The 22809-nt window shown below is 38.6% G+C and overlaps 2 protein-coding genes across 3 annotated transcripts in view; one reads left to right on the forward strand and one right to left on the reverse strand.

Annotated features, from left to right (window-relative positions):
• Nucleotides 1-1035: 1035 nt before the first annotated feature.
• Nucleotides 1036-4205, forward strand: LOC133837916 (uncharacterized). 2 transcript variants are annotated; one of them, XM_062268830.1, is made up of 5 exons: nucleotides 1036-1896; nucleotides 1983-2099; nucleotides 3246-3514; nucleotides 3575-3806; nucleotides 3862-4205. In XM_062268830.1, exons 1-5 carry the CDS (start codon nucleotides 1368-1370, stop codon nucleotides 4200-4202), a joined length of 1488 nt encoding a protein of 495 aa, XP_062124814.1. In that variant the 5' UTR covers nucleotides 1036-1367; the 3' UTR covers nucleotides 4203-4205. The 2 variants fall into 2 exon arrangements, with proteins under 2 accessions (XP_062124814.1, XP_062124813.1); XM_062268829.1 differs by lacking the exons at nucleotides 3246-3514; nucleotides 3575-3806; nucleotides 3862-4205 and adding an exon at nucleotides 2214-2417 and having other exon boundaries at nucleotides 1055-1917; nucleotides 1983-2157.
• Nucleotides 4206-7565: 3360 nt separating this feature from the next.
• The window catches only part of LOC133838557 (protein similar), an 84545-nt gene continuing 69301 nt past the window's right edge, over nucleotides 7566-22809 (reverse strand). Inside the window, 6 exon segments of the mRNA XM_062269704.1 lie at nucleotides 7566-8236; nucleotides 8238-8480; nucleotides 17707-18395; nucleotides 20413-21076; nucleotides 21078-21179; nucleotides 21245-21735. Of these exon segments, the coding sequence (XP_062125688.1) occupies nucleotides 7835-8236; nucleotides 8238-8480; nucleotides 17707-18395; nucleotides 20413-21076; nucleotides 21078-21179; nucleotides 21245-21735 (2591 nt within the window). The 3' untranslated portion in view covers nucleotides 7566-7834.

A 22809-nucleotide genomic window follows, 5' to 3' on the forward strand; every position in this document is an offset into this window, starting at 1 on the left:
ATCGGAATATTCAAAAGAAGAAGGAAAGAAATTCTAGTAATTTCACATCATATATTGGATTGCAGTCATAAACGAGACGAAACAAGGAAATGTAGAATAATAATTACATACTGTTGGAAGATTTAAAATATGAAATATTACAAGTTAATTATTTGTCTAATAATTTTTAATCGAATTACAACTTATTTGCAGAACTTATTTGACCTTGTCCTTATCTTGTAAATACGCATATGTTTGTATAACCATGGTAACTTCTTGTATTATTGCCTCATTTTCATCGGTTGCCCCAATGTTGGTTTATCAAAATTGTTTGTTTATCTAACCTTTGGCGCGCTGATGGCAGCGATGATATAACAGCGACTGCAGCAACTGTTAAGTACTTGCAATTTGTGGCAACAGTGGTATCTTGCCGTGCCACATATGGTAGCGTTTTTCCCAAGCAATAAATAAATAATTTTCTCGTCTCTCTTCGTCTCGCTCTGTTGCTGTCACAAAATTGCTGTGCCGCTGATCTACATGCGGAGCAGGTAATGCGGGGATCCACGTCTTTGCCACCATCTCAGTAACCGTTTCGATTATTATGTTCTGCTTTATTCCGCTTGCAAATGCGTTAGCGATTTTGCATGTCACAATTCAATCGATTCTACCTTTCAGCCATCGCCATCGTCTGCTATTCCCTTTGACTCTTCTTCACTTATTTGTCATCGTCAAGTGCTCAAATCTTTCTCAGCCCGAAGCGCTTCAGTTTTAATGAATTTTGAATCGGTATCTTGATGGCAGACGCACGAGGCATGAAATTCACATGGTACCGGCACATTAAGTACACTCTGAGAAATGGTAGTCTGAAAATTAATATTCATGTTTATTTCTTATTAAATTTATGCTACAACATTACTGATTTTGCCTCCAGTTTGGTTTGCTTTACCCACATCTGTAATACGTATACGTAATTTCTTGGTTCATTCATTTCAATTGGTATACATATATTATTAAAACAAGTGACTTGAATAAATATTTTGATATTTTCTGCAAATCAGGTTTGAAATGAATTAATGAGCCCAGCAATTGTAATAAATCGAATATTTTAATTTGCTGTTAAGTATAACTTAATTTTTTACTGGCGGCATCTAGCGGTCAGTGGTCATCTTATAATAATTTACTGCTTATGCTGTCGTGGCGCCATCTATTGCACGTCACTTTCTTAGTATCTTCTGTGTACAATATAAGCATTTTAAAGTATGTTGTGAGATCAAGAGCAAGTTGCTTTCAATTTCTTTCAGTGCATTCGCGACTCTACAAAGGCAAGTGAAACTGACAGAGCTGCGCTCAGAGGCAATCGAACCGCCCAACTAGTAGCACGCCCCAAAATGTGGCACAGCAGGTGGCACAAATTCGTCAACGACTTGGGAGTGTTGAGTGTTTTCTTGTTGCTCTTCAAAGTTGGCAGCGCGCCAGCCACCAGTGACAGCTCCAGTCTCAACTATAACAACTACAATGGGAGCATCAAACAGTTGCGTTTCCATGACTTTGAGCCGCGACAACAACTGACGCGACTGGTCAGAGAAGGGGAAGAAGATGCTGGTGAGCAGGAAGCAGGTCGTGAGGCACGTGGATTCCACTTCAATGCCAGTGGCCAGGATGTCAATGTGGAGCTGGAGTTCATTGTACCCTTTGTCAGAGTGCCGGTGAAACGGAGCATAAAACTGGCTCGTGAAGCTGTGCAGAGTGTGCTGAATCTGCAGAAGGGAGCTCTGCTCAACACGGCTGTGATTGTGGTTGCAGGTGCCATCATTGCAGGCATTGTGCGTCTTGTGTTGGCTCCCATTGTGTTCACCTCGTTGGCAAATAATTATGCCGGCTACGTTGCCAAGGAATACGAAGAATCATCAAAGAGCAGCAACACCATTAGCCGAGGCAGTGAGTAGCAACGTTGACACAATAGTTCTTCCATTTGGTTTTAATTTTCCTTTTCTTTTTTGTAGTGCGCAGTTTAACGCAGGTGCTGGAATCGCAGCTGGACGAGCACAACATCGATGTCTCTGTTTGCGCGCAACGCGCCATTTGCCAGTACTTGCAACACAATGCGGCACAAGCGCATCGCTTGGATGCTGGTTTCTCTGTGTCAAACGCGGCCAGGTTGCTTCATCTGATGGCCAAGTCAGTTTGCTTATCTTTAGCTTTATCAAGTTATTTAATTTGAAACATTTCTTTAGCTCTCCATGGACTGATTCCTTGCTCAATGGCACCGCAGTGTTCAGCGCCATTGATGTGGCACGCAGCAGTCGCAACTGCCACCAAGTCTATCGCAGTTGCAGTTGGCCGCAGCTGCAAGGCAACATCTTGCAGAGATCCTGGCCAAATGTCTTACAGTATTTCAACGGACGCTTGTTTCTTTAATTATTTAGTTGTTACTTATTTATTTGTTGTTCCTATATTTAATAAAAATAATATCGTAGAATAGAAATATTTTGTTGTATTTTACTGAAGCGATATTGGGTTATGAATATTACGAAAAAATCAAATTGAATTTTTAAATTTTTGCAAAAGAATCGATTGCAAATCAACTTAAATTTGAACAAAAATTTATTAGGCGATTATAAAATTTGACTAAACAACTTGTTTTTAGGGAAACTGAAACGATCTGCATAGTTAGTTGATAAATTTATTTAGATTACACATTAAACGAATAGAAAATTTGCAAGTTTCAATTTGAAAACAGCCTTAAGTCCCTACTTGATTGATGCATCTGAGATCTTTATGAAAATTGAAGACTTTGGAATAACTAGTTAATAACTTTTATGAAAATTTACAGTTGATTTATGCATATAATAAAAAAGTGAAGAAAATAGTGTGTTACATAAAATCGCTATACTTTGAATAGGAATTTAGTTTAAAAGTGCTAATCATGACCGACAAGAAATGCTGTCGATACGTTGCCGTTATGGCTATTTGGCAAATGTAGGAAGAGCAAGCGACTTGTTCCTCAAAGCGAACAAAACGCTTCGCACCTTAGGCCAGGGGGGATTATGTCACGCATGCGCAACAAATAGTGGCAACAAAGCGTTTGCGGGGCGACGCATGCCGCAAATTATCACAGCCAAGAGGCAACGAAGCGCAGAGTGACAAATTTGATAGCGACACGTAACTAAACACTCCAAGACCAAGAGCAGGCGAACATTGGGTTCGCAATGGTTTTCAGATCAGTGGCAGACCTCAAAGCGGAAGCATGTATCTTGTGACTTTAGCTCAAATGATCCTGCTGATCCTGGCTGGCTGTGTGGTAATTTGGGCAGCCAGCGAGGAGAGCGAAGAGTCGTCTTCAAATGAAGCCAATTCATCCTCCTCTGAGGCTGCAAAGGAGCAAAAGCAGCAGCAGTTCAAGCAGCATCATCATCCGCCAGGTGTTCGTCTGATATCCTTTGATACGGTGGACAAGGACGTTGCCATTGGACTTGACTATCTGCTGCCCTTTGTCACGGTGCCAGTGAAACGCAAGCGCCATGAAGCTCCAAGGGTAATTAATTCTTAAACTTAATCTTGGCTTGAATTTGTAACTTCCACCTTCATTTTACAGCCGCTGGTCATTGTCAATTCTGCAGCCATTTTCAGTTGCGGCTTGGTTGCTGTTGGCGGCATTATTGTTGGCCATTTAATACGCAGCATGGGACTAGAGACAATTGTACCTGATCCTAAGGAGGACTCAGCCAAGAAAGCAGCACGTGGACTACTCGATGAGCAGCAGAATTTTCTGCAGATTTTCGACAACTTTAAGCTGGTCTATCGCAATGAGAGCGGCGAGCGAGTTGGTAAGTTTAACAACTCTACAACATCAAATGAGTTCAAGTACAAATCAAATTCTAGAGACTGGGCTGACTAATTTAGTGGATACCATCGAGCACAGTCTTCTGGACAACGACATCGATCTGCCTGCCTGTTTGCTCAAGTCTCTTTGCACATTCACTCACAAGGCTGCGAGAAACGTGCGCAGTGGTCAGGCTTCGGATGTGGAACTAATGCTGGATGGCGTCACTAGTTGGCATTGGTTGTTATCCTGGTTCGAGGAGTCGGCGATCCGCGAAGCTGTTGAAGCTGGCAGATTGTCTGCGCCCCATTATTGCAATGCCAAATATCCACGCTGCAAATGGAATTCGCCAGATGAAAAGCTGCTTGCTCTGCTGCACAACAATGTTCAATTTAATTAAACTCAAAATAGGCTGAACAAGTTAAAAGATTAAATATAGTATTTAGATTTAGCAGAATATATCTCCATTGCATGCATTAAAATGATGTTGACACTCACCGAAGCTCAGAAGCATTTAAGTTTTTGTATGTACATTTGTTCGTTTAATTTTTTGGCAAACATAAATATTTAATTAAAAATTAAATTAAATTAAATAAAATTAAAATATAGTTGCTTTATTTGGTCGCTTAAAATCAATAAAATCAGTCGGAAGAGGTAAGTAAGGTAAGTATTGCCTTTCAGTTTGAACAGCATATTCAACAGCATAATAACAAACATGTTGTAAGTCGGTGTTGTAATTATCAACGTTGTTGTGGTGAGCCACTCGAAGTCTACCCGAATGATCAAAAAGTGTCCAACCAGAAGTTCAAATACCAGGCGAACATAAATCAGCAGCAAGCAGAAATGCAGTCACTCGAAAAATTTTGCCCCTTAATGATAGGCAACAAATATTTTCTTAGCAGTCAGTCTCAAGATGCCGTAAAATTTGAGAGAGGATCACATCGCTCTGAGTTGTTTCGCATCTTAGTTTTGAGTGAGCTTGCGTGCTACTCTCTTATGTTCGCCTGGCATTTCATCCGCTTCACGCTTCGGTTTGCAATGGGATATTGTCGAGGCTCAATGGACAATTGCACATACATACACAAATTCAGTTGTTGTTGCAATTATTGATGTTGTTGTAATTACTGTGTAATTGTTGTTGTAATTACTAATGTTGTTGTAGTTGTTATTGGCTACTAAAAACTTTGGAGAGCACCTTAAAAGTGGCAAGTCAGCAGATAAAATACCAGGCGAACATAAATCAGCAGCAAGCAGAAATGCAGAAAATCACTCAAAAAGTTACTCAAAAAAGCTACTCAGCCGCAATGTGCCGCGTAATATCAGAGAAGATCACAGTGCTCTGAGTCATTTTTCTTCTTAATTTCTTAGTGAATTCGCTTGCTACGCTCTTATGTTTGCCTGGTATTTCATCTCCTTACGTTGCAATTCGCCATGGAATCTCGTCGAAATTTCTAGACACCTTGCAAATATACAAATGCAGTTGTTGTTGTTGTAATTTTTAATGTTGTAATAGTTACAGAGGTAGTTGTAGTTGTTGTTGGCCACTCATAACTGCCGCGAACGGCTAAAAGTGGCAAGTCAGCAGATGAAATACCAGGCGAACATAAATCAGCAGCAAGCAGAAATGCAGAAAGTCACTCGAAAAAATGTTGCCCCTTAATGATAGGCAACAAATATTTGCTTAGCAGCCAGCCTCAAGGTGCTGTAAAATCTGAGAGAGGATCACACCGTGCTGAGTTGTTTCTCATCTTAGTTTTGAGTGAGCTTGCGTGCTAGTCTATTATGCTCGCCTGGTATTTAATCCGTCTCACGCTGCGGTTTCCAATGGGATCTTGTCGAGATCACAAATTCAGTTGTTGTTGTAATCATTAGTGTTGTTGTAATTACTGTGTATTTGTTTTTGTAATTACTAATGTTGTTGTAGTTGTTATTGGCCACTCGAAACTTTAGCGAACGGCTAAAATTGGTAAGTAGCAGATGAAATACCAGGCGAACATAAATCAACAGCAAGCAGAAATTCGGAAAGTCACATTTAAAAGTTATTCAAAAAGCTACTCAGCCGTAATGTGCCGCTTAAAATCAGAGAAGATCACAGCGCTCTGAGTCATTTTTTTAGAGACCTTGCAGATATATGCACAAATGCAGTTGTTGTTGTTGTCATTTTAAATGTTGTAGTTGTTGTTGTAATTGCAGAGGTAGTTGTAGTTGTTGTTGGCCATTCGTAACTGCCGCATACAGCTTTAAAGTGGCAAGTCAGAAATCGAAATACCAGGCGAACATAAATCAGCAGCAAGTAGAAATGCAGAAAGTCACTCGAAAAAATGTTGCCCCTGAATGATAGGCAACAATTTTTTCCTTGGCAGTAAAAGTATGCCTCAAAAATATTCTAAACATTGCTCTCATAGTAAAATAATCATAGCTTAGCCGTATGTTAACGCAGTTCGACAAGACGTGATGCACTCATTTCGTAGAAGACAACCTAAAAAGTGGCATGTCGGCGTAGATATACCAGGCAAACATATATCAGCAGTAAGTAGAAATGCAATCACTCAAAAATGTTGCCCCTTTATGATAGACTATGATTTTTTCTTGTCAGTCAACCGAAGCTTTAAATTCGCAGCCTAAAAGTATGCAATTCAAAATCCAAAAAAATAATCGTAGCTTGACCGTATTTTGATTGGAAATTTTTTTCGTTTCGAAGAATCCAAAGTGTTTGGCTAGCTCTTTGATAGGCCTGTTGAAAGTATATTGTTGTATAGGTATATAAGTTGTTGTATATAAGTTGATCTCCAAACATTTTACTTATTTGTATTATCATTGGCAATCATCGCCGTTATTGGTGTAGTTTGTTCATCACTCATACGCCCTGTAACTCTGCTGAAATACCTTTCCCAAATAACAAAGTCATTATATTTTCGGCATCATGAAACGAAGTCTAAATTTATTGATCAATATTATTAGCAAAAAACATAAATGTGAAAGAACATTAAACAAAATTATTATTTTTTGAATCCAAAGTATTAATAAAAAGAGGTCCTAACTAAACAGACGATGCTTTGTGAATAATGCGTCCTCTGGAAATAAAAGCTAATTTACAAAGAAACATATTCAAACAGGATGTATACAGATTTCAAGACAGCGTGACTGACTATTAAGCTATTGAAAATTGTGATAATTGATAAAAATAAATTGAAAGCAAAATTATCGATAACATAAAAAAAGCTCAAATGAAATTGATAAAGAATCTTTAACATAATTACGAAGTATTATTTTAAACGTTAAATTACTTTTGTATCATTTGAAAACATTCAACTTAAAACTAAGTTATTTCCATAAGTATTTGTTACTTATTTTTTCATTATTATTATTACTTTTTTTTTTGCTGGCTTTTCTTTTTTGTAGAACATTTTGAAATTTTTTTTTGTGTTCACAGCTTTTGCGATTGAATGTTGTTCGGATTACAACCGTCACCAGAAATATTACTTGAGCCTTTACAAGCAAAAAACTATGAATATTTTTCTTTATACTTTTTCTTACATCAATATATGTTGTATATGTGTATAATATGTATGTATGCATGTATATGTTTTTTACGTTTTTCATTTTTTTTTGTATGTGTGTGTGATTTTTTCTGTTTGTGTGTAGAACCATTAAAAACTAAATTACATACTCATATATATTCATCTGTTCTAGGCAGTTAAAGTTTGCTACAAAAAACTATTCAAAATATGTTGAACTTTTCCTGTTTTCATGTGTCTCTGTGTTTTTGTGTGTCAATTTTGGGTTTTTTTTTTCATTTCGTGTTTGGTTTTTTTTCTATTTTTACGCAAGGCTCATTAACATCAATCTTTTGGTTATATGCTTTGATTTTCACTTGATTCGTCTTCAAATTTTTAAATTCTCTCATCATTTTTCTTAACGTGTTGCAAATAACAAACAAACAATGCCAAAAAAGAATCTAAACAAAAGAAATGCCTACGTAAAAATGCAGTTTTGACCCCTCTTGGATGAAAAGTGTGCTATGTTCTGGTCTTAGGCTATCTCTGGCCATCCCAGCACCGTCTCCAGTTGATTCTCGGTCAACTCCATGTCGCTCATGTTGTAGTCAGCGGTGCAGAGTTCCTTCCACAGCTCGTGATGCTGCAGGGGATTGCTGCTGTCCATGAAGGAAATCGAAGATTTACGACTGGTGCCATTGCTGGCAAGTGCCTCCTCCTTCTCATCGATGTCGGCCTCAAGCGGCGGCGGTGCCGGTGGCAAAGCAACCACATCAAGTGGTGGTGGTGTTGTCTCGTTCTGTTCATGGGTCTCATTGATGTTGTTGTTGTGGGTCAACTGTTGGTTACGCGCCTCAACCAGACTGTTGTCATCGATGCCACTGTCGCTGGAAGCATCTGTGTCGCAAGGCGTCAAAGCCGGCGGCATGGAATCATCCCAAAGAAGCCACCGAACTGGCATCGCCATCACAGCTCGGTGCCTGGAACACCGGCGACAACTGCAGACTGGTTCCACTAATCAGCGGATTATGGCGATAGTTGCGCAGCACCGAAGCAGTTGAAGTGTGACAGTGCAACGGCATGGTGTACTTGGAGGCATCACCAACTTCAAAGATGGGTGTCATCACCTGGTCCATGGAGTTGTCATCGATTACCATGGGTTCAGCAGTTTCAACATTCACCTGTTCAATGGGGGAGTCAGAGAGAAAAGCAGAAAAAAGAATATTGTTAGTAAAAGTGAATGACTTAAATGTTCATAAACTTATCGAAGAAATACTAGAATTGATAAGTTTATAAACATTGGTATGCATATATATATAATTCAAAGAAGCAGCTGCAAAGTCCGTCAAAATGTAATCGTTAGTCACTTATTATTTCTGTCGTCTTAACTTCATTTGTCTACAATTTGTGTTTGCCTTGTAAATGGATCGATTTTGGGAATTTGTTTGCTTTATAATATAAAATTAATACTTAAAAGTTTATTATCTTTAACCTTATTAATAATGCATCGTTGCTTAAATAAATCGTAATTAGTTTCACTTACATTATAAACTAGCTTAAAATAGCTTAACATAAACTGAACTTAATGTGACGTAAATGAAACAATTTATAGCTTAATTATGCCCGAATGCAATCTTAAAGACGTCAGCCAAAAAAAGAGCAGCTCATTAAAATCCTGGCTGCCGAATTTGCTCATTCGCATTCATAGCGAGCACGCACAATTAGGAGACCTGATAAGCCAAAGCCACAAGATACTTCTCTCGGTCTCGGACTTGGATTCTCGGACTCAGACTCGTGTAAAATATAAAAGCACAGCCTAAACCGACAGCCGCAACCCACAAACAGTTTACAGCCCAATTCAGTTTGGAGATCCAGTCGAAGATTTGGGTCTAAGCCAGAGCCAACAGAAAAAAAGAAGAGAAACGAAGACAAAAACGAAATATTTAAAGTCAAACCCCCGCTGGGAGCGCAGAGCAGAGGAAAACCAACACTTGAGTCCATCAAAAAGTCGAGCCGAAGGAGGTCGCCACAGCAGCTCGCTATAAATCATATTTTAATGATGGCCCCAGCCGGAATTCGTTACACTTATCCTTGTTCAACTCACTGTAATAGAATACGCCAATGAGGGGGGACGAGACGAGTAAAGAAAGAAAGCCCAGTAACAATGACGACGTCGACGACGAGGACGATGGAGGAATATGATTATGATACACAAAGGAGTGCTCTACTTGTGCTGCCACAGGAAATCAGGCACATATCAATCAACCAGTGAAAGTCGAAGCGAAGAAGAGGGCAGCTTGCAATTTTCAAATGACGATAATGATAATGAGAATGATGATGATGATTGAGAGGGGAGGATTAGGTTGCCAAAAATCAAAGAATTGTGGTCAAAGTTCAAGTGCAGTTTATTGAACCATTGTTCTTCGCATCGTTTAACAACATATTTGCAATGCTTTCACACAGCTTTGCGCTAATTGCGGCTGCAGCGAAAAAGCGAAAGTGCTGTAAATTGATCGATGAGCAAATAACCCAAAAACAAAACAAAAGACAAAGGAAATGTAGCAGCTAGCAGCAGCTGGTGTGGGGCGTGGCTGCCACCACCCGCAGGGGGCAACAACAGTTTTGCGTCACACGACACAAATCTGCGCCTCTAGCGACACATTAACAGCTGCTGCTTAGCGTTTTGAAGAACGTCATGTGAGGCACACACTTGGAGATAGAGATGACAACGTGAGGCGTGAGCTTGTTTTTTATTTCCAGCCCATCTTCAGCAGATACACACACACACACACACACACACACATCTGTTGTCGCTGTGGCACGCGCCGCACGCCTCGAGGCACAGTGCTCAATAATAGGTTTATTGTTTGATATATTGTTCGAGCTTAGAATCATAAGACATCAAGTTGGACCTAATAAATTATTAAAGCACAGAGAGCCGCCCAACACTTACAATAATTGTTAAAGTATCCTTCAGGGGAAAAGTGCTGAGCTTTGCAGCTCTTTAAAGCGCATTTAATTGGTTTTCATTTCATTTTCGGTGTGCTTTTTATTTGACTCGGTTCATTGACATTACGTGCCAATGCGAAATGAGTCACTCGGGCAGCACATACAAAAGTAATTAAAGCTTCAACTTGTTAGCCTACAAAAGAACTTTGCTATGCTCTGTTCTACCAGCTGCTGTTTTACAGTATACAGTTACATCTTTGCTGTTTAAATTTTGGCACAGGAGGCGTTTGACTTTTGCCACTTACGTTGCGTAATTTGTGTGACAGGCGGCAGGCAAGGCGAGTTCTCTTGGGACTGCGACGCACTTAAAGGTTCTTCTTCCGTTCCATTCTTTATGACAAGAGAGCGAGAGCAAAACTTGAAATTGATTTTGTCAGCGGCAGATTTTCAATTTGGAAAGGATTGCCTGACTGCTCGCTCGTTCGCTCGCTCGCCTGCAGACATGCTTATCACCAGAGACAAGAATCAAAGGCAACGTTGCGTATACGTAATGAGAATTGTTTTGCTCTCAAATGTTGGCTAAATTAAATTTCTGCCTCTGATGACAATATTTAAAGTTGTTTCGGGTATACACACAGACACACACACACAGAGAGATACTCACACATGCTTGTTATCTTTGTGTGTGCTTAGCATACTTAAGTGGCACAAAGCTAGCGTCGAAAGTTGCTTTTGTGTGAGCAAATAAATAGCTGGAACAACTTGTTCCGGCTTGCTTTTTGATAAAGTCCATGTCGCAGCTGCTACTGAGGGAGAAAGAGAAAGCAAAGAGAGAGAAGCGGAAATGTTGAGGCAACTTGATTAGGCTCGATAGCAGGCAGCAGGCAGCATCATTTATACCAATCAAAGATTTTTATAAATGGGCCTCACTTCAACGCTGGCCATTCGTTGATTTTGGGCGTGGTCGAGCAACAGAACGAGATTAATCAAGTTTCAGCCTCTCAATAAATATATGCTGGCAGGCAAATAGGAATACGATGAATAGCCCCAACCCACCATCTTCTTCTTTTTGGTCGACAAACATAATATTTATGCACATAAATCTGCAGAAAGATGAAGCCATCGATGCGCAACTATCTTGTCTATACAATATCCCAAAAGGAAACACAGAATTAGTTTTATTTGTATTTTTGTTGTCTGTTTGTTGTAGCTGGTTTCATAGTTTGATCGTTTTGCGTCGGTATTTTGCTAAAATATTTATTAAAAGTTTATTAAAATACTTTCATAATCCATATCCATATCCATATACATGTCGTATTCTTGATGTTTAATTACTATTTCGGCATATGTATGTATTTGTATTTTTTTGTTGTATGTGTGTGTGTATATACTTAGTACATAGTATAATATTGCATACTTTGCGGCGTTTACAACTATATATTTTTATTTATGTATTCATATATATATATATATTTTTTTTGCATTTGCAGCATTGTATAATCCATTAATTGGAGTCGAATTCAAGGCTAGTTAAATTTATGCTACAATTCTCTTCAGTTTCATTTTCATTATTCGTTTTCTTTTTTATATTTCGTGTAAAATTTGACTTAGTTGGAGGTATTCTCTGGTTTTTTGTTTGTGGAAACTCAAAATAATAATGTGGAGAAAAAAGCACAGACATTTTATTTTAATACCCAGTTTCTATGGCAGTTGAGGGTAGAAACTCGTAACCCAAACAAAATGCTGCTAGTATTCTAAGCTGCTTATGAGGGCAGACAAATAATTGTTGGCCTTTTTGTGAGTGTGTGAAAATGTTCGTTGGCTACGCAAATAAAACTAATGCTGCATGAAAATTGCTGGCCATTTGCTTATGCGACGCGTCGACACTTTGACAAATGAGCTGCAATTTAAACAACAGAATGAGAGAAGTGTAAAAGAGAATTGGGGGGGAAAAAAAAAATAGCAATAGAAGTAGGTGAAGGAAAGTTCGCTATTTAAATGTGTTGTTGAACCTGTTGATAAGTTTGCATAATTTACACATAATTAATCAAGGCTGACCGACCCGTTAACCGGGCGTATGAGCAATATTTCTTGAATATACACTTCAAATTGAGTCGCAGTTCGGAATTCGGGAGTTGATTGGCTACAAGTGTATTTGGAGGGTAAACAAAACTGACTTTCTCATGCTTGGCCATTAATCAAGCGGCTGCCAACGCTTGGCCCCAAATCAATTGCATCGGACTGAAAGTGCTTTGTCAGCCTGTCGCGACTTGAGTTATGATGAGTCAACAAATTGGCCAACGGATATGTGTGTTGTCTGAACTAAGGAGGAGTTTAACATGTCTGTACTTATTATATTGTTGTATCTTGAGAGAGATGCTGTATATAGATATATTGTGTATACACAATTTATTGTATATACATATATCGTTTTATATGCATTGTATGTATTGTATATAAGTATTTATTTAATCATTTTGCTAGCACAAAAATTGCAGCTAATTTTGTATTCCAAAAATTTTGCTATAACTTTGTTTTCTTTGTCTTGACATTGAGTTAGTTTTTTGGTTTGTCTGAAGCATATATTTGTCTGAGGTATTCTTTGCTACGGCTGATACGATATTTGTTACTTCGCACAAGTACTTAATATAATGCTATAAAAATTACACAACATTTAGTTTACTTTTACTTTTTACTTGCGCTAGGTTTAGGTTTAGGTTTTAGTTTAGTTTTTAGATTTAGTTAAGATTGCTATGCTTGGGTTTTTTTTTGTTTTGCTTTACTATAAATGCGAGTCACATACAACAAGATTTTTATTTGGGAGGTAGTAGTAAAAAACATTATTTTGTATTCGTTTCGGGTATTCAAAATGGTCGCACAACATTCACTAATGTGGATTTTTGTTTATTCAACTATTCAAAAGTTTTGTATTTTGTAATTTTACTTTAAATCTTTTACGTTACGTTTATTGTAGATTTTAGTTAAATAATTTATAGACTTTGCAAATAGTTTTTGTTTGTTATATGTATATGCATGAATTTGTATTTGTATGTATGTTTATGTATATGTATTTGTTATACACGAGGTATATATAGTAGTTGCAGTGCGGAGACGAGATCTCTCACACACTCGCAGAGATGTACTTATGCATGTACTGAGGTATATGTGGTATATTTGTTGTAATTGTATGTACTTTCTGTTCGATTCTCGACCTGGTCGTTCACTCGCTGGAACTGTACTCGATAGAGTTGAACTCGTTAGAGTTGAACTCGTTAGAGTTGCACTCGTTAATTAGAGTTTACTCGTTTGAGTTACTCGTTAGAGTTGCACTCGTAAGAGTTGAACTCGTTAATTTGCTACTCGTTAGAGTTGCACTCGCTAGAGTTGAACTCGTTAATTTTCTACTCGTTAGAGTTCTACTCGCCAGAGTTTAACTCGTCAGAGTTCAACTCGTTGGACTCGTTTTCTACTCGTTAGAGTTGCACTCGGTAGAGTTCCTCTAGCTTGAGCTGCACTCGCTGAAGTTTTACTCGCTCGAGCTGCACTCGCTAGAGTTAAACTCTTTCAAGTTTTACTCGATCGATTTGCACTCCGTCTCAATAAAGCTGTATCCGTTCTTTTCTCTAACTAGTTTTCGTTCTCGTTCCCATTTCCATTCACATTCACATTCTCATACGTAACGCGAAAAAATTTCAACTAAATCTTACATGAATGTATGGAGTAAATGTACGAGTAGTCGCTATTATTAATGCTAAACAAATTTGACTTGCTTTTTGAATTTACGCTATATATATGTATGTATGCATGTATATTGAGTGTTATTCGCTATTCATATTTTAAGGTTTTTTTGTTAATAGTTAATTTAATATAGTTTTAGTTAAAGCCACATCGATTAATTTTTCAAGAGTTTTTCTAGTCGATTTCTAGGCATTGCTAGGCAAAATGCAATTGCAAAAAGTATGCCTGGTGTTTTACCTTTTTCTCTGTCCACTTCGATTCCTCTATATATACATGTACACTTATTATATACTATATTGTTTTAGTTGTAGGCTTTTCATTATTCTTGGTATGTGTATAATATAATAATTTTGAGAGTTTTTGGCTCGCAGTCTTTTCGGGCTATAATTATTTTCATTATTTTCAACTTGCACCATTTTGCAATCAGTTTTCGGGATTCTGACATTCTAAATGATTATCAAGGAAATACTCTTTAATTGTCCTGGTATTTGTCTAGTTACGATTACAATTACGATTTACGATTAATACTTAAAACTAACGATTAACGACTAACACTTGTAGGATTTCTTTTGAGTGGATTGCTTATCAAATTTCAATTGTTTTTTTTTTTATAATTCTTTCTTAGCTAACAAAATGTAAATTTCCTATGCAGCAGTTTTGAAGTACTATTTGAACACGAGTTCGTTTCTTTCAGTTATTGTTGTCGCTGTCTTGGGAGGTAGTTACGGTCTGTGTCTTTGTGACTGCCATAAACGCGAGGTAGTTACGGTTCAGTATGTTTTTCTTTCAACACAATTTTGCTATTTATTTGAATTTTCGCTAGATGCTGCTTCTGATGCTGCTGTCCAGCGGTAGCCAACGAGCCAAGGCAACGGAACGGAAAATGAAACAAATGATATAAAATGAATCTCGGAGGCAAATAATGATAATAATAATAATAATGTGCGCACACAAAAGTAGGCAGCACTTTTCAAGAAGGCGAGAAGGCAAGGAAACATTCCCCAACGTAATGCAAATGTGTCGTGACAGCCGGGCCAGAAATATGTTGCAACAGTCGTTGACATTTCCAGGACGTGGCCAAGTGAAATAAACTTTCTGCAGCCGGTCTGGGAGGAAGAGGGAGAGGGAGACTTCACAGACCGCCTACAAAATGAGCACAGCTCGTGTTGGCCATAAAAAAGCAGAGGCCCAAACAGAAACTAAAAAGAAGAGAGACAAGAGCGGGAAACAGAAAGAGAGAAGCACATCAGCTGAGCTCTCTGCTGTGTGAAGAGTGAAAGTAAACGTAAAAGTGAAAGCGAAGAAGAGACAAGAGCAAAGCAAAGGGATAGACACACACAAAACGTTCGAGTGTGCGTTTGGAGTGCGAGGTGTAAAATCAATACGAAATAATGCCACGTGCTGCCTTTAAGCCTCGACATGCCCATTAAATAGACAATAATAAAAATGCTAATGTTATACCGACGAGTATGAAATCGAAACCCAGCCAATGCGTTCGCACCAGGCAGTGTCAATAGACAGACAAAGATAGCTATATAGAGTAAAGTGGATAGCAAACACAAAAATCTATTGCATACCTGCAGGCGCACATTCGATTTTAAAACCCAGGCAAAAGTGAGTGGGAAGAAGAGAGAGCTTTAACAGGCAGCGTCGTCGATAGACTTTGCGTGTAAATTAATGTCGTCTGCTTTATTTACGATGGTGTGCAAGGTGGTGCGGTGGCTCAGGTGGTGGCTCAGGCGGTGGTTCAGTGGGCAAACGAAAATGCGCATTAGACACGCAACGCGCACAAAGTTTAATTAAAGTCGCAATGAAAAATTTGTTGGGCACGCACCAAACACACACACACACACACACACACACACACACGCACACACACACACACACACGCAATGTGGGTCAGTATTTATGAAAAATCAATAACCAAAAAGATAAAGTATATAGGAGAGTGTAAATAAAACAAAATATGATAATTGTGTAAATGTTTTTTTTTCTCGTTTTTTTTTTTTTGAACTTTGCTTAAAACTTAAATTAAAGTAAGACCGTTGATCCTTAGAAGCGTGGCTAAGCTGGGCGTCATTCGTTCGTATTCGTTAAATACATTTTCACTTTTAATGAACTTCTCTTTCATTGTATTATGTGACTGAGCTAGGAAACGCCTCAAATAAAAAAAAACAAACTTAAACGACGTAATATCCCATTACGTGATTTGTTTTTGTTGTAATTGCTAATAGTGTTTTTCCTTTTGTCTAGTATTATCTAAAAACTATTTATATATATATGTGTGTTTAGTACTCGTTAATCTCTGTCTCGATTTCCGATTTTCGACTTTTGACTATCATTAATTTTAGCTAGTTAATAGTGTTTTTTCAAAATTTTATTTAATCTTTTTTTGTACCATCAGCGCTCGAATTTGAATTTGTTTTTCGTAACTTTTACAATTTACAGGGTATTCTCTACGTTTCCTCATCGTCATCATTTCTCTTGCTCAACACAAAAAATATCTCAAATGAATTCGAATCAAAAACACGCGCTGTCGTCGATAATTGTTTTGTTTTTTCTTTCTCTTTTTTTTTTTTCCTTAAAACATAATTCGCTTGGTTTTTTAAAGCTGGCGCTGCTGTTGGCTCAGTCGAAATGCTTACACATTTAACAAATAGAAGAAGTGAATTTTGTTTTTTTTTTTCTTTCTTTTAATTATTAATATTTTAACGCAATATGCTATCACAGTAAACGAAACAAAACAATGAACAAAATGAAAAGAGTTTAACTAAACTGTTTGTTGTCATGTTCTTTCAATTAAAACTTGATCTATCGCTCGACAATTTTATTGCAAAATTTGAATTTATAGTTTTGTTGTGATGCTTCTGGTAGTCACTGTATTTTTTTCTTTGTAGTGTGTAGCCCAAAACGCTCGACTTACGTAAACTATTTGCTAGCATTTATTATAGAGATAAGTATAGGTATGTATATATTTACAACAAAATTAGATATTTATATATGCTCAACAAAATATAACAACATTTGTCTTAAAATGAAATCAACAACGAAAAGAGGCAAAAAATCAAAAAAATATTAAATTTAAATTAAAATAGAATTAAAAGAAAATGAATAGAACTGAAGAAGGTGCTACAAACTGAGTCTTAAGTGTAGTTCAATGATGCATTAAAATGACGACGTCGCACTATTTTAAATAGTCTACAAATTTATAATTTTAAAGTCCACACTGCTGTCGCCTTTTTGCCTTTTTTGAAGGGGGGCGCAGCACTTAAACGTCTAGCCTAAACATAAAACTAAACTCTATAAGGTAGATCTAGATATCGACTAATATTTAACTAGACTAATATATATAGTATGTATATATATGGTATATAGTATATTGTATAGTATATTGTACGACTATAACTATGCCCTGACTGCGCGTTCGCGTTTGTCGTTTTAAGGATAGCTTCTGCTTTTCTTTTCTGTTTTTTTTTTTTTGTAGCGGGGGGGAGGGAGGAGGGGCACTATAAAATCGATCCATTTACAAAGTACAAATTGTAGAAATGGGGCTTGTCCGTTTTTCTCAATTAGCTAATTGATTGCAGTGAAGTGAAGTCAAAGTATTGTTTAAGTGTTGTTGTTATCGAGGCAGGTTCTCTTCTCAGTTGTTAGCTGAGCTTAGACCTTGGCCAGCTGCTTCTTTGGCCGCATTGGCACAATGCAATAGCCGGCACTTACATCACGTCCACTGACTAGCAGATTCTTTAGCACCGAATTCGACTGTTGCTGCTGCTGTTGTTGCTGCTGATGTTGCTTCTGCTGCTTGGCTTCCGCTGCCGACCAGCGTTCGCTGTTCGATTGTCGCTTCGTTGGCTGCTGTTGTTGCTGCTGCTGTTGCTCCTTGCCCATCAGCTGTTGCAACAACTGTGATTGCGACTGCGACTGCACTTCGACGGTCATTGTGCCGCTCTTCAAACGCTTCGATTCCACAGCACTCACAGCTGCTGCAGCGCTGTTCAAGTGTCGCTTGTTGCCATGTTGCTGTGGCACCAAGGCTTGCAACACGGTTGTCTTCACCAGCGGCGCGCTGCTCGTTTTACTCTCCACGAGACGTATGGCTGCCTTGGTGTTGAGTGCACCCAAATTGGCGCCATTCAATAGCCTCATTGCTGGCAACTTATTTGCTGGCTGCAACAATTGTTCCTCCTGCTCCGTAGTTTGCTGCAACAAACTCTTGCTATTCTGTATGGCGATCAATGGCACGGCATTCAATATAATGTTCTGCTGCTGCTGTTGTTGCTGCTGCTGCACTTGTTGTTGCTGCAACATTTGCAATGTTGTCACGGTGCTGGGTGCAGGCGACAATGCTGGACTAGCTGCTGCCTCGCCCATCTGCAACAAATCCGTCCAACAATCCAAATTTGTGGCTAAGGAAAGAGACATTGAGAAGATTATAATAAACTATTGAGCACAGCAAATTTAAGAAAGCAAAAAAATTATGAAAATATGCAGCAAACATCGCATTATTCATGCCACTTGCCACAGCTAGAAGATAGAAGCTCACACATTTTAATTTATTGATGTATTGTGCGTGTTGCTGCTGAACAGACGAGCAATTAATTCCTTTGCCCATGACATTGATGCTAATTTAAAACAATAATATTTGGCTCGCTGGCGAAGCATATATAGAGATACATATTTTTTTTTTTCGTTGCCAAATATTCCGAGATATAGATATATAGCTTCAACAGATGTGTGTGTGGATAGATAGATAGGCATAAAAAAGTGAGAAAAGTGTACTTTACGTTCAGCTGTCGCTTTGCCAAACAACAAAAGCAAAGTCTAAACAAAAAACTAAACGAATGACAGACTGAGAGACAGACGGACGGACAGACGGACAGACAGTGCGACTCCAACTTAGGGGGCATCAATCAAAGTTGCCGCTCTTTGCCACAGCTCGGTGTGACATGTGTCAAAGGTAAGCAGCCGCGTGACACACGCGCAGGATGTGTGAAAATTACACATAATTAACTAAAAGAGCAACAACAACATTGAGTTGCCATTGCTATTGGTAATTGTGGCAACAATTCGTAATAAATAGTTGGCATTGTTGGCGCCGAGAGACATCAGCGACCCGCATCAATTAACTCCCCACTCTTCTCGTCTCCTTCAAGTTGTCAACTTTCTCTCTCGCAAAGTGCCAAATAATTGTGGAAATTTTCTTCTATAATATTTTCATCTATTTTTACATACAACACACACACATCTAAACTTAAACGCAAGCATTTTCCACGGCTATTTATAGTCCCGCATATCTAACACAAAATTTAGGCCTCTCCAAATGCAGTAAACGTAACAACAAATAAAAATGAAAGAATGGAAAAGAAAAACTTTGTGTCACCACACTGTGGAAAATGTGTGTGTGCGTGTGTGTGTGTGGAAAATACCTCCTCTGCTACGGGGCCACATAATTAGCCGGGACAAGCTGTCTGTCTGTCGTCATGAGAGAGGAGAGCAAAGAGCTTGGCTAAATCTATTATCGATACCTCGTGGCAATCCATCCATAATTTATGAATATTTCTAGCGATCTGTCTGCTGTATTTATGTGATGTATCTATTGCTGTCTTTAGTCGAAATATGACTGCTTGTCTTGCTTTAGCTCTTAATGCGACTGCAACTACAAGAACATAGCTAAAGATGTGTTTTGTATTTTTAGATGCATCTCTGATCTAATTTAAATTCATAAATCTATCTTTGCTGCATTATTTCAGTGCATTCGCTGCTTATTTACTTTTTTTAAACATAGCTAAAGATGGGCTGCATATTTCAACTAATTTAAATACAAAAGATATTTTCTTTTTTAATACATTTCATACTTTTGTTGTTTGCTAACTTTAGTAAAGGAATGTTTGTATTTACAGCTGCAACTCTGCAAACTAATTTAAATTCATAAATGTATCTTTAGCTGTATCTTTACTTCATCATTTTGTAATTTTCACTAGAAAACATAGCTAAAGATGTGCCGAATCTTTAATCTAATTTAAATTCACAACTTTATCTTTATACTACATTTAAAAATGTATCTTCTTTCATACTTTATCTTCTAACTTTGGCTGTTTATTCACTTTGATTTACTTTCATAAATTTATATGTTTCTACTACACTTTAAAATGTATCTTCTTCCACTACCTTTTCAAATGTATCTTCATGCTTTGCATTTCAATATGTATCTTATTTCGGTACATTTTAAACTGTTTTACTACACTATAAAAATCAGTTTCTTTTACTACATTTTTCAATACATCTTCTTTCACTACACATCAAATTCTTCGTCAATTCTTCCTTCACATTTCGAACTCTTTCTTCACTGCATATTTTCATAATTTTCACTGTTTTTCTTCTTCACTTCAACACTTTGCTTTCTTTGGCACTCTTAATACTTACAATCCTTGCTGTAGTCCGTCTCAAATGCATCGTCAATAGAACAAGGACAAAAGCTGGCTGCATCGTATTTCTCTCGCTTGCACTCGATGCTCAAAGTAAGCTGATCCGACTGCAATTGTTGCTGCTGCAACTGCTGCTGCTGCTCGTTAATCTCCTGTTGCTGCTGCTGCAGCTGTTGTAGCAATTGTTGCTGCTGCTGCTGTTGTTGCTGCAACTGTTGCTCTTGCTGCTGTTCCTGCTGCTGATGTTGTTGTTGCTGCTGATGTGTGGTAAGAATGGAGAGCGTGCCTGGACCGGTGCCACAAATCAAAGCAGCCAATTCGCTGGCATTGTTGAAGACAGCGTTCGCCTGCTCCTGCTGCTGTTGCTGCTGATGTTGATGCTGTTGCACCGGCGATGGCGACAGTGAGGAGACTGTCGAGGCGGGCGACGAGCACAGCGAATTGGAAAAGTATTGCTGCTGCTGCTGTTGTTGTTGCTGCTGCTGTTGGTGTTGCTGCTGATGTTGCAGTGGTTGATGATAGCTGCTGATGGGCTGCTGCTGTTGCTGCTTGAACTGCGGCAACTGCTGCTGTTGCATGGCCTCGACATCCTTGGCCATAGCTGCCGATGAGGACCACATCAGATCACGTTCGAGCACAATGGGCACATCATCGTCGAGGGGGGATGTAAGGAGCACGTTTGCCGAATTCCTCATACGAATAATCCTCATCCAAACTTAGCGAATTGGGGCTGCACAGCGAAGGCAGGCTGCTGATCTCGGGACTCTGTAAAGTGAAGAATAAAGATGTTAATTCGGATTCACAATGAAAAGTTCAATTAATTTATTTACCTTTGCTTGTACACTGGGCGAGTGCAGATGCTGCGAGCAACTGGTGTCATTTGATGCATCGCGATAGTTGAAGAGCGGATCGATGTTGCTGCTGCTGTTGCTGTTATCGTGATGATGTTGATGCAGTTGTTGTTGCTGCTGCTGTTGATGGCTGTTGTTGTTGTTGTTGGTGTTGCTGCCGCTGTGACTTTTTCTACTACTATTGCTATTGCTGTTGTTACTGCTGTTATTGTGGCTGCTATTGCTGCTTGTGTTGTTGTTGTTGCTGCTGTGGCAATTGCTGTTGCTGTTGTAGCTGCTATTGTTGCTGCTGTTGTAGTGTTGACCACTCGCCGTTGTCGAGCAGGTGGTCGCATCCAGTGAGATCTCATCGGACAAAAAGGGATCGCCAATCAGGCCCAACATCTCGCTGAACGCCGTCATCACATCGGATTGTATACAGGGTCCGCTGCCCAAATGATGTGACAGATCATCCGGTTCCTCTTTCAGCACTAGAAAACAATAAACAAAGAGAAGAAAAGTTATGAATGAGCTTATAATTGACATGTTTTTTTTTGTTTTGTGTGCGGTGCAGTTGCGGAAGGTGTCAAAAAGTTTTTGTGTGCTAAGTGCAAACGTCGCCTAAAAACTCGCTGTTAATTAATGCCGCAAGTCGAGTGAAGAGACAGACGGACGGACAGACAGACAGACATCAGACCCTGGGCACATGCTCCACACGCAGTGGCGCCTCAACAACAACAACGCAACGCAACACACACGAAATTTCATTTTCTTCAATTGACAGCTTTCAATTGAGACTAATTGAAGTTTCTTCCATCTCTTTCCCTTTTTTTTTTGGAGGGTGAATTAGTTGATTTATATGGTACAATTGCGTGGTTGCTTGGTTGAATGTTGTTAGAAATCAAGCCATGATTTTAATGGCCTTTTGACTACTTTTATTTTTTCCATTAATCAGCATCGGAAAAGTTTTTGTGCCAGCATCAGCAGCTGATAAAGAACTCGAAACCTGACGTACGAACCATACAAAAAAAAAAACTGCAACTATCAAGGTGTAACACAACACAACCCGACACAACCAGGAGTGTAACCCCTGGGATCAGAGTCAAGGCCCCGATCTCGGCATCAGATTTGGATGCGCGTCACGACGTTCCCAACAATCATATATAGTTATAGTATATATAGAATATATATAGTGAGTAGGGAGCGCCAATAAAAACCGGTATAAACAGGCACGACTCTTGATTACATTATAGTACACACATCTCACATATATATAGTATACTATATATATACTAATATAGTATATTAGTTACAATAATAGAGTAGAGAATACCTTGTATAATAGAGGCTTCCATTATTTATGATGTTTTGCTATGTGACATGTTTATAGCCCTGAGTTAACAAGCCAAGTTACCCCCAACACACATTTTGGCCTAATCTTAACAGAATGTTAACACAATTTGTTGATGCACTTCTAATGCCATATCTATTTTTTGCAACTTTATCTCTCTATCTGTATCTTATCAATACCCTTTCAAGTTCTCTGCACACACAACAATTGCATT

The sequence above is a fragment of the Drosophila sulfurigaster genome, chromosome 2R (genome assembly GCF_023558435.1).
Source record: "Drosophila sulfurigaster albostrigata strain 15112-1811.04 chromosome 2R, ASM2355843v2, whole genome shotgun sequence".
Classification (NCBI taxonomy): Eukaryota; Metazoa; Arthropoda; class Insecta; order Diptera; family Drosophilidae; genus Drosophila; species Drosophila sulfurigaster.

Bases quoted from the DNA above. Each gene is read 5' to 3' on its own strand.
- LOC133837916 (XM_062268830.1), top strand. From the start codon at position 1,368: ATGTGGCACAGCAGGTGGCACAAATTCGTCAACGACTTGGGAGTGTTG. The intron at 2,100-3,245 runs GCTTGGATGCTG...TTGTGACTTTAG, and splicing joins CAATGCGGCACAAGCGCATC to CTCAAATGATCCTGCTGATC. The intron at 3,515-3,574 runs GTAATTAATTCT...TTCATTTTACAG, and splicing joins AGCGCCATGAAGCTCCAAGG to CCGCTGGTCATTGTCAATTC.